The sequence below is a fragment of the Cyanistes caeruleus genome, chromosome 16 (assembly GCF_971803275.1).
Source record: "Cyanistes caeruleus chromosome 16, bCyaCae1.hap1.1, whole genome shotgun sequence".
NCBI classification, from domain to species: domain Eukaryota; kingdom Metazoa; phylum Chordata; class Aves; order Passeriformes; family Paridae; genus Cyanistes; species Cyanistes caeruleus.
In genome coordinates this window covers 9,038,968-9,052,838 of record NC_141716.1, presented here as the reverse complement: position 1 = coordinate 9,052,838, position 13,871 = coordinate 9,038,968, and the positions used below count along the sequence as shown (strand labels likewise).

Genomic DNA, 13,871 nt, shown 5'->3' with positions numbered 1-13,871 from the left:
CCTGTGTGGGCACTGCCTGTGTCACTCCAGCACCCCAAACCCCAGCTCAGATGATTTCCTCTGTTTTCCCTGTGTCCAGCAGAATGGTCTCTAGAGCAGGATTTTGCCAGCTTGATTTGCATTTTAGATTCATTCCCTTAGACAAATCCTTGGGCCATAACTCTCTTGGAAGGGCCAAATATTTTCTCTCTGAAATCTGGCACAGCTTGCTGCTCTGTCAATGCAGGTGTGAAACTGTTAAACATCCAGAGCCAGCTGGACCTCCAACCCTAAACTGATGGAAGCAGCAACCCCAAGTCCCAAAACCACTTGTGAGAGCTCCCATTTCATTTGTGTGTTCCTGAGAACTGCAGCCTGAATTCCCCTCTACTTCCTGACAACTTGGACCAACTCCTCGGGAACCAAGTTTTCATGCAAATAAATTCAGAGAGGAAACGAAGCCATTATGGAAAGGATGGAGTCTCACTGAGGAAGATTTGTGCAAGAATAAAGTGATGAAGTGACAAGATGGATTAGCCCTTAACTTGGTTAAAGGTGGGGTGGAAAATCTGCAGAAGGTCATAGTGACACTAAACAAGTGTCTTGTATTAAACCCAGCTCAAGTTTTCGTGTCTCGGTAAAAGAGCTGGAGCATCTATAACTAGTAACAGGTTATTTTTGGCATCCCAACCTATTTTGTAGCTCCCAGGAGGACAAAACCGCTTCTCTTTGACTTTGCAAAGCCTGGATTTCTTTTTCTGTTGGCAGGATGCTGGGATCTGCATTTAAATCCTTCTGACACTGCCTGTCTTAACAAAAACTCACAGGTCCAGGCAATTACTGCTCTTGCTTGCTTTGCACAGAGCAAAGAGCCCAGTCTAGATGAGGGCTGTGTTCAAAATAACAACACAAAAGTAATGTTGGGTGACCAGCTCTGAGGAGATTTGAAAGACATGTAGATGTGGCATGTCTTGGGAAAACAGGTTAGTGACGGTCTGGGCAGTGCTGGGTTAAAGGCAGGCTCAATGATTTTATAGGTCTCTTGCCACCTGAGTGATTCTATGATTCAATTAAAAGGTGTCACAGCTCTTAAAAAGCCTCAATCTTTAGTGACTGAGAGACACAGAGGTCCAAGGGGTCACTCTGTTATTGCCTCCTCTCAGGTCACAGGGGCTCAGACATTTGGTCAAGGTCACTTGGGAATCAGCAGCAGAGGCTGGTGCCAGAACCAGACCATCAGTGGTTTACGTGGCCCTGTCATCAGACAGGTTTCCATGACTCTCCTTCTTCCTTTGCTGTCCTTCCTGAGCCCCAGCTGCACCCACACCATGTTCCCACTCTTCCTGAGGCTGTTTGCCGGATGGGTGCCAGATCTCCAGTTCTGCCACGCATGGTGTGACATCTGCTCTGCCTTCCCTCCCGCTTCTCCCAAATGGAGATAGCCGGAAAAATATTTAAGCCAGCATACACACAGCCATCAAAATCAAAGTACTTCACAGAATTTACTGTGTTTCATTGGAATTTGGTTTTGAAATGAAACAAACAAATAAAAAGTCTGGCAGAATCAAAACATCTTGTTTCAGCGTTTTCAGAAGAAAGAAAACCTTCCTGTTCTATTCTGAAAAGGCTTTTCACTGCTGAGATTGTTTCAGAAAATAGCTAAATCAAGCAGAAAGCAAATAAAAAAACAAAGTCTCTTGGAGATGGACCCAGTTTCCAGATTTTTCTCTAACTGGAAGCCAAGAGGAGCAGTGTCCCTTGGGCATCCCACAGGTGCTGGTACAGCACTGCTCTCCTCTGGCTCCCTGGGTGTTCATGGAGGGGACAGGGAAGAGCAGGGATGTGACCAGGGCTGAAACCTGGGAAAACCAGCCAAAATCAGGGAAACTCTACTATTGATGAGCTTCTCCTCCTCTCATCAAGGACAAGCTTCCAGAATAAAGTTGTGCACTGATGAGAGACGAAGAGGGCTCAAGATGTGACAAGAGCAGATGTCCTAGAGGTGTTCAGGTGCTCGTGCCTCTGTTTCCTGCTTGAAGAAGAACTGGGTGGGTTCTTCCATTGCATCAATGCATGAAACACCCACAGCAGATATGTGGGGACAGGAGTGTTCTCACACTGAGTTCTGTGCCAGCAAGGTGGGGACAACAGAGCTGGTGCTGCAGCACCCTGCAGCCCCCCAGCAGCCAGGTGATGGGAGCACACCCTTCAGAGCTGGGGTACAGCTCACAGGCTGCACAGGTTTCTGCTGCAAAATCCATTATGGGAGAATTTGCATGGAATTCAGGGCTCTGGCTTAACCCTGGTTTTCAATTACCCAAACATCTCACCATTTTCCTGTGTCAGTATTTCATATTTCCTTCAAGTATTTGGATGTGTAGGCCCCTCTAACACTCGCTGGCACTATGGAAAGCAGCCTTGTTAGGAAGCAGAGCCCCTGGCACAGGGAAGTTGGGCAGATGCCTGCAGAGCCATCAGCTGGAGATGGGGAAAGTGTGTACGGGGGGAGCACTTCCTCCTGTCTGTCCAGAGCTCCACATTGCGTGCATTTTGCCTTGAAAAACAAAAATCAGCATCTGCTCCAATAAGTGATTTGCCCAGGGCAGCAATGCATCTGCTGGAGAAAGAGCACATCTGTGCTCAAGGTAGAAGTGGAGCAGTCAGTGGAGCTGGGATGCTGCACAGGAACACAGCACAGTCCCAATGGCCCTGGGCAACAGGACATCTCCTGGGTCCACACACCCAGGTACATCTCTGCAGGAACTGACACATACAGGTTGAATTTGGCCCTTTGTTCAAGGAAAACAAAAGTGGATTGAAGGCACTGGACCCCTCCAGTGAGCTGGTACAAATGCTGAGGCATGTGTCATCAGCCCATTAAGACCTTGGGCAGGTGCTGCTGGATAAACAAGATCACCATCTCTTTTAGTGATGTGAATTTTAGAGAGACAGGAGAGAAGGAAACTAACAAGGTGTTTACAAAAATTTTAAAAAAACCCTAAAACAACAAAACTAAACCTGAACCTCCAGGGAAGGGATTGTGCTGTCCTCCCAGTCCATCGGGGATCCAGCCAGGAGCTGGAACAATCTGTGCTGATGCATTATGAGCAGTGAATCCCTCCTGCCCATATTTCTACATCCCCCACAATTTAACTGATATAAACTAAAAGCAATCTCAGACCTTGTAAGACAAGGTAGTTATCTCTACAGCCAGCCAGCAGCAGATTTATTGACCTCTAAGATCCATTCAAACCATATTTGCTTTCATATGACAAGTGTCCTCTTTTATTGAAGCAGTTTTTCAGCAGTCCTGAATCACTGCTGCAACTCCATTTTGTCAGAGGCGAACTGAAGATGTTTTCCACTAGAGTCAAGGCAACTCAGCACAATATCTTTGTAAAATGGGGGACATCAAGCCATTAATGATAAGAATTGAAGGAAAAAGGGCAGATTTTCAGGCAATGATGATAAATACTTCAATAGCTGAACTCAAAAGTGAGAGAGTCTTTCTGGCAGCAAAAGCAAAATATGGTAAACTGTTTTACAGTACTTTTACTAAGTATTTGAATGAGTAGGCCTAATATTTTGAAGATTGGAAGCGATCTGAATGAACTTGAAAGATTTTCCTTGTGAAAAGTGTGAAACGCAGCCTGAATTGCATTAGGAATGCTGGCAACCATGCCTTGAAACAGACTGAAAAAAAGGTGAATGATTTGATGAGACTGCAAATGTAAAAAAGAGATGAAATTAAATGTGAAGAGGGGAATAAAAACAAGACGGGTGAGATAAGAAATGGAGTGATATATTCCAGTACTTGGGGTGAAATATAGTGTCAGTAAAAACATGAAAACATTATCTGGATTTTTTCACTGGAACTACCAGTGTATCTTTATAGGCAGATGATAAGAAATGTAACTCTGAGAGTACTAAAACAATCAATGTAAAACTATATTTCCAAGACATGCCTGTAGTGAATTTCATCGTGTGCTGCTTTAATTTTAAACTTCCAGAAGATACACATTCTGCCCAGTACAGAATCCCCTACATTTCCTTCTATAGTTTTCTATACTTAGAGATTTAAGAGAGGAGTTACAACACTTGAATGAGCAGTCTGTTGATGGCATATCCAGATAAGGCATTTTGAAAGGTAGAAGATTTTTTTTTTTAATTTTATTTTGGGACTGTCAGAAGACAGAACAGAGTTGTGAAGTTAAATGTGAGCTTGGTGATGATAACTACAACAGGTCACAGATCTCTGTTTATTTTCAAGCAGATGCCATGTTTTAGGGTATTATGATTAAACACGTGTTATCACTTGGTTGATCAGCACTGGTCTTGCTTTCAGTTTGTAGTTCCACAGTTTGAGTCACAGCTTTGAACTATTTGTCTTGTATAGTGTTCTATAGACAATCTGTTAGGGGCTTCTTATGTAACATTATTCCTCTCAAGTTCAGTGAAAAATGCTGCATCATGAAGAATGTGCATAATGTATAACAAATTTAGCCCCTCTGCTAACTGCAGACAAGTGAATCTTCCTTTCATTTGGGGACAGAGTTATTGCAGCCTGGAGGAAGGAGGGAGGGAAAAGGCAAGGCAAAACAAGAGAAAGGGTTAAAGCAGAGCCATAAACATGGAAACACATTTTGCCAAACTGCTGGTAGCATTTGAGATGAAGAAAAGGCATTTTCTCCCTTCTCCATTGGCTTTTAGTGCCTTGCCCAGCACTGTAGGGCACAAAACCCCTTTAGGCTGAGACCACCCCCAGCCCAGGCGCAGGCACAAGATGGAAACACATCTGAAGTACCCTCAAGTGCTTGCAGGGATTTGTCCCCACAAGTCCCAGTTGCGCTGCAGTTACATCACCTCATTCCATAAATCTGACAATGTCCATCCAATCCCAGAGCAAATCCATTTGCTACAACTTTTGCAGGTACTAAAGCCCATCTGCAGGAAGCCCCAGAAAGGATTATTTCTGTCCTCCTCTTCTTAGAGACTCAGCAGATTCATTCAAAAGGTATATTTCACAAACTGGTTGCCTCTCAGGCTGAGAGCTGTGTGCAAAGGGGCTGTGGTCCAAAAGTCACTGACTTCAGCAGCATCCATGGCCCTGATGGGCCTCTCCTGCAGGGGAGCAGAAATGCTGAGATGAGGCAGGTGGCAGCGAGGAACATTTTTTCCACATGATTATATGTTCTGGCAACTGAAGGACCCAAATCCTAATATTAAAACGAAATTAAATTACCACTCATTGGGCTGCTGAGAGGTCTCTGCTCTAAGGGACATTTAGGGCAGAGATTACAGCAAAACCAGCAGGCTGAGGGTGGTTCTCTCCCTCTGCTCTGGTGAGACCCCACCTGCAGGGCTGCATCCAGCTCTGGGGACCACAACATAAGAACATGGAGCTGCTGGAGTGACACCAAAGAAGGTCCCAAAAATGCTCCAAGGGCTGGAGCTCCTTTGCTCTGGAGACAGGCTGGAAGAGTTGAGGTTATTCAGTCTGGAGGAGAGAAGGCTCTGGAGAGCCCTTAAGCCCTTTCCAGTGCCTAAGATAGCCTGAGCTCCAGCAGCACCCTGGGCACAGAGCTCATGTGCTCTCATGGCTGGGTTTCTCCCAGTGAGGAGCTGAGCTGGTTTAGTGCAGCAGGGATTGTCCAGGGCATGGGCTGAGCCCTGCTAAGGAATGCTTCCCAGAGGGGCTGGGAGATGTTCAGCACTGAGGGCTTCTGAATGCCAGGTAGCTCACAAATGCATTCTTAGGTAAAAAGCTGAATTTATAGACTCAGAATACCAGAAAGATGAGATGTCTGTGATATGATTCTGTGTTCTATTTTCTGTATTCCTTCCAAGAAATGCTCTAGTTGCACAGGTAGCAGAACTTCCCAGTCTTGGCACTGAATATTGTTGCTACAACAGTATTTAAATATTTCCTCTCCTTTCCTCTGTGCCTGTGTGAGTGCACAGGGGAATCAGATAGAGGCACAGCCCCTCGAGTGTCAGTGAGAGAAGCAAGCCTGAGTCTCTGTAAGCCTGGCCTGGGATGGCTGCCATACTATTAATACGTAATTTGGCTGGGTAGTTCTGAGCCATCTTAATTCTCCAGCCATCATTACTTTACTTGGTTGTCATTCATACATTTCTATGTGCTAGTTTGCTTGGAGGAAAGAGATTGGACATTTAGAGTGGATGAGTCTATATTTTTGGAATTGGAGCTAAATTACCCACCAGTTGAAGCATTATTGTGTTTTACAATAATTGCTGATTAAAATTCAAATGCACTAAATTCCACCTGTCATTCCCAGCATTGCCTCTGTTTGTGACGATGCCAACACCATGAGTGGATATGAACGAAAGGACCAAAGGAAGTGGCTTGTCTGCAGAATTCCATCCTTTCATTTTGCCACAATCTGCCAAACTCCTCTCCCAATCCCTTGGGATATTTGGCACAAAACGTCTACTCTGACAGATGCTTCATAGAATGAAACCCCCGTGGTTCAGGTTTCCAAAGCAGCCTCTGTGCTTTTACACCCATGCAGGACAGGCACCCACCTGCCTGAGCTGCACCTCTCTCCCAGGTGTGGTCAGTCAGCCAGGTGCTTTAAAACACTGATGCTCATGGCTATTGATGGAGTTTCCAGATGGGCTGTTAGTGTGCATGAGCTCCTACTTAGTGTCTCTTTTTCTCCCTGCCACAGGTGTCCATTTCTCAGACTCTCTTGAACTTGCCTCTGGCTGCAAAACTTTTTTTGACTGGTTAAACTCCCCAGTCCTTTCCTTCTCCTCCTGTGCCTCCCACACTTCTGCATTTTTGGCCTCCTGCTTGCTTTTGATCTTCCATTCTCTTTTTCCCAGATCTCAAGCTTTTCCTCACTGTGCCTAGCCATCTCCCAGGCAGGAGAGCTGGGGAATACCACAGCCTCTGGGGAGATGGTTTATTTATTATAAATCAGGGAAGTGGATAAGCAAGTACTTGCTCTTAACAGCACTTTCTACATGCAGGTGCTTCCTCTTCTCTTTGGCATGTGAGTGAATATTGCAACAGACAACGTGTCTGCAAATCACCACTACCCTGCACTTCGTCAGTCTGGGTCTGCATTTTAGTTGTGAGAAGAGAATCAGCCTGATTAAATATCCTTTTACTTATCCTGGTTGGCTGAACCAAAAAAAGCCTGACCCAAACCCCAGCATTGAGAGGGACACAGCAGAAGATGGTCTGCTGAGTTATACCCCATAGGAGTGTCCAGCCCATCCAAACTCCTGCTGCCAAGGGTTGGAAGCCACTGAATGGGCTGAACCCATGCAGTTTTAGTAGATACCAACAGTAAAAACAGAATACAGCACGTGCTGTGAAGCCCTGAGTTCACTTAACTCAGGAAAACCCTGGCTAGACACATGTGAGAAGAAGGGCTAGTGAAGGACCCAAGGCTGATGGTGCAGCCCCTCATTATTCATCCTCTGGGCTCTGTCTCACTAGACATTTAGCACCTTTGTGGGCTTGTTTTCCATAGAGAGATGTGACTGAAAGAACAGGATCTCTGTTTCTAGATGGGGTGTCAGGTTTAAGTAAGTGCAGAGCATTGTGGAAGGCTCCACACAGGTAGCAGCCTGGCTTGCTCCTTACGGCATTATGTGGCTCAGCTGTGCACAAACCAGAGCACTCCTGGCTTGCCTGGATCCCAGCCAACAAAGGATGTTGTAAAAATGTGTCTGGATTATAATTTAATTTTGCTAAGGTTAGAACATTGCTTCTATTAGTGAAAAGCAGAAGGTAGTTTTGAGATTATGGCAGGAAATCTACAGTCAGTTCCTAGCTCCAAGAGAGACTTTCCTTATGCGCTGTTGGGCAAGCCAACCAAAACTCACATGCTTTGTACCCTGAACTTGTATTAAAAAAATTATACTTCCTTCTGTTCTTTGTCTTGGCTCTTTGGACAGTGAGCACTTGGGGAAGAGAAGGGCTTTCACTCTTTATTTATACTGTGCCTGGTTCTTCGAGGTGTCAGCCTGCAGTATTCCCTCTACACAAATAGCAAGAAAGAATAAATAAGTTAAAATGTGTATTGTTTTGTAAATGTACAACAACCAAGCCCAGTAAAGCTGTGGTGCTTGGTGTGTTGGGCACGTGAGCCAGTACCTCTGAGCATCACCCTGGGTTGATGCCATGCCATGGGACCACAGACCCTTCTCCAGTGTTTAGTCCCTGGTTCTGTGTATCCATGTTCAGCTCATCTCACCTCTTGCCCTCCAGCCTGCCCAGAAAGGCCAAGAGGAACTTCTAAGTGGAATTGATTACAGCCCTGAAGATCAGGCATGGTCAAGCCTGCATTTATTTTTGGGTGCTGGAGCTGCCAGCCAGGAGCTGCCTGGCTCCAGCATCAGCTATGCTCAGGGCAGGGGAGGGGTAGCATGACCAACCCTCCTCACCCCTAGGAATGCTGTATTTACTCTGAGCAGATTTATGCATGAGATGTGTTTTCACTAGAAAGGCTTGTTTCTCTGCTGCATTTGAGCTCTCAGCATGTGGACTATTTTTTGAGCAAGTAGTGGGCAGAGAGAGCAAAAAGAGCAAACATACACAAATTGGATAGTTTGAGTTTTATTTCCAAACAGGCATACACAGAACCGTAGGGAGTACAATAGGGAGAGGGCAGCATATCCTCTTGCTCCAGTATATAAATGAACTTCCTAGGCTGACCCAGACTCCTAAGAGTAGAGGCAAAAATATAAACTACGTGACTAGTGGGAAGAGAAACAGCCAGCAGGAAAAATCTATCAGAGCTTTCCATGGTTCAATCAGTCAGAGCCTGCTTCACTGGGGAAACAATCAATTAACCACTTCCACTAGGGCAGCCACAGACGTGCTGTTGTGGAGGTAGTAAATCTTTGAGTTTATTTGTTCTCACTTGCACTCTCAGCTTATTTACAACATCACAGGAATCTTCTTCCCTGTTTATCCTCACTTCTCCAAGTCCCTCCCAAAGATCTTCCTGTCCATGTTGATCAATGAAGAATAACTCTTACAGATTAATAATTTCCAGCTTCATTGCAAATCCCAATTTCCCTTAAACAGGCAGCCAAAACAAACAGTTTCCTCCAGGCATCCGGAGGGCATTACGCCTTTAACTGTCCATCCGATTTCCAGCTGTCAATGCATTTTGTCTCACTTTAAGGCAGATGGTTTTGGTTTAGGATGTTTTGGCCCAACCAATAATCAAAGAGTCCTGCAGGACACATATTTGTCCTGGCCCTGAGGAGCAAAATGTAGCAGTAAAATGAGAGGCAGATGACACCAAAGCTAAGGGATGATGTTTAAAGCACTCAGCCCAAGGCACTCTGTGGCAGACAAGAGCAGGGAAAGACTCAAGCATGGCTGGTCCCACAGATACAGTAAAAAGGGAGGTGGAAGACAGCCTGGCAAAAAATGCATAAAAGGAGCATTTAGAGAATGTGACCAAGTGGTGCTGAGTTGTGCAGGTGCAAGGGGTTCAGACTGTGTCTCTGGAAGAAGCTGGCAGATAGATGAGCAGGGAGAAAGGTGCACAGAGGTGGGTGGGGATGATCATGGTCCTCCTCAGCACCTCAAAAGAGCACTAAAAGCAGAAGGGTCTTCAGTGCTAGTATGCTGGTGAAGAAAACAGAGTGTTGGAGACAGAGATTCGCTCTCCAAACCACAGGCCTGTGTCTGCCATCACTGTGCTTTCAAGCTGTAGTGAAACAAGCAATTTAGATGGCCGCAGCATAAAGCTGAGATTAAACTTCTATTCCCCATTTAATTTTTTTATTGCAGTCTTTAAATTAAAATAAAGCAGTTGTCAGCACTTTTAGGTAACTTCTGTGCCTGGCAACCTGGAAGCAAATTTTGATTCACAGATGCCTCTTGCTCCTCCGATCAAATGTGCTGGCAGGACTGGTAGACAGGAGCTGTCTTAACAGTTTTAATGCACCTAAATTTGTGGCTGTAGCTGCTGTTAATGCCTTGATTGGTGCTATTGAAATCTCTTCTTAAACATATGGTAATACATTCCTCACTGATTCCCCTGCCTTTCAAGACTCAGACCTGGAGATATCATTGTCTGTAATAAGTTCATTCTGTTCCTTCTGCTTTACTGCCTGTCTGGCCTAGCTTTGATGAAGTAATTCATATAACTCACTAACTTCAGAGCAAGTTTTGATTAGTTTTTGAATTAAATAACACATTTCCTTTTGGGAAGTCCTGCAAACTCATCTTGGCATCTGATATTCATATGACCTCTTCCATTCTGGATGCATCACCAGTAATGAAGAACCTGGATGTCAGGGCCGAGAGTGCATTAGTTTGCCTTAATTGCCCCAAAAAGCTTCATTTGAGCCTCACATTTACTCTCTCTGTCAGGAGCTCCATCTAACCTCCAAGCCTGGGGAGCTTCTAGTTCTTGCCTGGGCTGTAGGTGAGACTGTCTCAGACCTGTTCCCGAGCTGATGTGTGGCTTTCCATGGATGACTTTGGAGCTGGTGTGTAGATAGGAGCCACTGCCATCATCTCCTCCTGTACCTCCTGTGGCAGGGACAGTGCCTGGTCATAGGGCTGTCCCTGCCCTGTGCAGAGGCTGCTGCTGGCACCCCTTCCCTGGCAGCAGCCCTGCTCTGACACAAATACAATACAGCTCTGGTAGGATTTGCAGTAGATAGAAGACTTTTAATGGATTGATTTACTAGCTGTTTGAGAATGGAGAATACAGGCTGTTGTCCTGGAGCACTCAATGTGTAGTAGCTTTAGCCACACTTTTCCTAAGGGAGATACTGGACTCTTAATATGCATTTTTGGATTAGCACAAACAGGCCTGTCATTTCAGTGGGATGGCATTTAGTTATCAGGATGTGGAGACAGACCGAGAGAACCAACAAAGGAAGAATGTCTTCCTTTGCTCCCTGAGGGAACAGCAACCTTTCTGTGCAGACCACATCACTAGTGGAAAACACTCTGTCTAATACCATCCCAGTTTGTTTTTTTTTGCACTGAATAAATAAGACTTTACTGCATTTCCCTCCCTAAAGCAGGAATGGGAGATGCTGGGATGTCTCTGCCATTGGCAGCACCTGCGGATGGCTGAGAATCTTGAGCCACTAATTGTCCATAAAGCTTGTCAGAAAAGAAATGAGACTTGGGGAAGGATCTAAAATTGGCTCATTTCACAGAGCACAGCAGCTTCTATCCCAGGGTGTGCTGGAGAATGGGCTTAATGCTGAGCCACAACAGGCACCAGCCTTCCTATTTAATGTACACATCAAGGAAAACCTCACTGTTTATGCGCTTTCTGCCTGGGAGCTTGTATACATCCAAATAGTGGCTTTTGTATTTGGGGGAGGGATTTTTTTTGTGTGTCTAAAGAGAAGTATGTGGGAGAAGGCTGGGAGCCGCGCTGCTCCTCCGTTCACACCGGGGTCACTTATATCCCCGCTCTTTGGGAAGAAACCTTCAAGGTTCTACACCTGAAAGCTTCAAGGTTGTTTTCTGCCGTTTCACTCAGTGAGATCAAAGCCAGCACCACGCTCTTCCCCCCGCACCTCTTCCTCTGTCTATTTCACTTTCTCAGATCAACTGACAAGCAAACCGACACCTGCCTTATCTCCGCGCTCGGGATGCGGAGGCTCTTTCCCTCAGGCCGGGCTCGGGGCAGGGCGGGGAAGGGGCGCGGCGGTGCCGGGGCCGCGGCGGGCGGGGGGCGCGCGGCCTCCCGGGGCCGGGCCGCGATTGGCGGGGCCGCGATTGGCGGCGCTGAGGCGGCGGGGCGGGCCGGGGCGGGCCGCAGGGCCGGGCGGCAGCAGGTGGCTGCGCTCCGCTCCGCACCGCTCCGCGCTCCCGCCCGCCTCGCCCGCCTCGCCTCTCCGCTCCCCGCCGCCTCAGCGCGGCCCCGCCGCCGCCAAGACGCCGCGGGCCGTGCTCCGAGTGAAGAATGGGGCGGCCAAGCTCGCCAAGCCGCCCGCGGCCGCGGGCGAGACCCCCGGCGGCGCCCCCGGACCCGGGCTCTTCATGGAGCGGTCGCAGAGCCGCCTCAGCCTCTCCGCCTCCTTCGAGGCCCTGGCCATCTACTTCCCCTGCATGAACAGCTTCGACGAGGAGGACGCGGGTACGGGGGAGCGGGCTGGGGAGCAGCCGGGGGCGGTGGTTCCCGGGGCCGTGTGTCCGCCCGCCCTGGGCGATGTGGGCAGGCAGGGTGGGTGTGCAGCTGTCAGCGCTGTCCCCGACCCCACCGCGGCTTCGGGGGACCGGGGGTTCATCCCCGGGGGTGAGCGAGGGGTGCTGGGGACTGCTGGCGAAGGGATGCGTGTGCCCGTGGAGGTTAAACCTGGGAGTGTGTTCCAGCGGTGGAACACGCTCCGGCTGCCAGTCGATAGGAAACACGGCTTATTTGCAAATGGAGCGGCTCACGCTCCATCCTCTGTGTGAGTGAAGGGCAGCGCTCAGAGAGAAGGCGTCCATTCTGCCGGGTGGTGTGTCCGCTCTGGTTTATACACCATCAACTCTCGGGCTAATTGTTCCCCGGGCTTGTTAGCGCCGTACACCATGCTGCTTTTGGAGAGGGGAATAAAGGGATTCAGTCTAAATGAGAGCAGAGTAAATCCCGAAAGAAAAGCCTTTCAGAATGGATGCAGTGATTTTTTGCCGGCATCAGAAAGACCTTTCTGCTCTCAGACAGTTGGCGGTAGTCATAAAATGAGATCAGGCTTAAAAAAGAGGGGCATTGGCAGGGAAAAGTAGGAAAGACATTGGGAGAGGAAGGGTGGTGGGTGCTGAAGAAGGTGCTGGGAGTAGAGGGCAGCACAGCCGCTGCGTGGGGAGGGAGGATGCGGGAGTGGATGGAGAGCACTCTGTCCATTCCCGGTGCCTCCCTGGTAATTGAGGGGTGTTTTTCCCAGAGCACGCTGTACCAGAGACTGAACCTGTAAGGGAATCTCGTGAGTGGCAAATAATGAAAGTTGGTAACTACGGCGTATTTTAACGCCGACTGTCATGGTTGCATCCCTCAAAATGCCGGCATGCTCCTTTGTCTAGTGGCTCATCCCAAGATGTGCAGATGCCAGCAGGAATACATCAGCCTGCCAGCTGCTACACCTGTAACGATGTTGTTTTTAAAGGAGTTGACGTAAGAATCTATTCATCATCTGTGTGATTAACCTAGACTTGTCATCAGCAAATCATGCAGGGGTGGCAGGCAGAGGATTGTCTCTTCCACCAGATGTAGTTTTAAAAATTTTTGTCTAAAAATCTGCTGATGATTTATTTGCGCTTCAGATTTGGCTCAAATGCCAAGGAGCGTACAAGACAATAACGGGAGCTTTGGGAAGTCTCAGTGCTGTTGCCTCAGGAATGATTGATAGTGAGACATGCTCAAGTATGAGAACCCAACACAGTGCCTGGGACAGCATTTCATTCCCTGGTGTCCAACCCCTCCTGCTCTGAGCAAGGTGATAGTTTAGGTGAATGCTTCCTCTTCCAGCGCTTAAAAAAAACCTGCATTTGCACTGAATTGTATTTATTCACACTTAGTGAATGTTCATGCATGAATGTTAATAAGCTGCTCTTAACACAACACAAGTACTTGTCTCTGAATTAAATAAATCTACAATTAAGACCTCATTCTCCAGCAGCTTATGAGCAGATCCTGCTTGGGTGAGTTGTCTCCTTAGTGCAGCTGCTCAGGGTGGATTCAGTGCAACGGGGATGTTGCAGTGTTGCTCCTGTGTTTCGTGCCTGTGAGTGTGTGTTCAGACATGTATGAGCAACCAGCCAGGAAGAACATGTGCTGCTTTCTACTTCTGGTCTTAAAACTACAAGTGTATCATTTGCTCAAGCAAATAGGTAACATGAAAGAGAAATTATAAGAGAAATGCTGAAATTATGCCAGGTAAGATTC

General features: G+C 47.3%; 1 protein-coding gene across 1 annotated transcript in view; it reads left to right on the top strand.

Moving 5' to 3' along the window:
• The first annotated feature begins 11,760 nt into the window (after positions 1-11,760).
• The window catches only part of RIMS4 (regulating synaptic membrane exocytosis 4), a 55,017-nt gene continuing 52,906 nt past the window's right edge, over positions 11,761-13,871 (top strand). Inside the window, exon 1 of the mRNA XM_023939889.2 lies at positions 11,761-12,083. Within this exon, the coding sequence (XP_023795657.1) occupies positions 11,987-12,083 (97 nt within the window). The 5' untranslated portion in view covers positions 11,761-11,986. The remainder of the gene's footprint in view (positions 12,084-13,871) is intronic.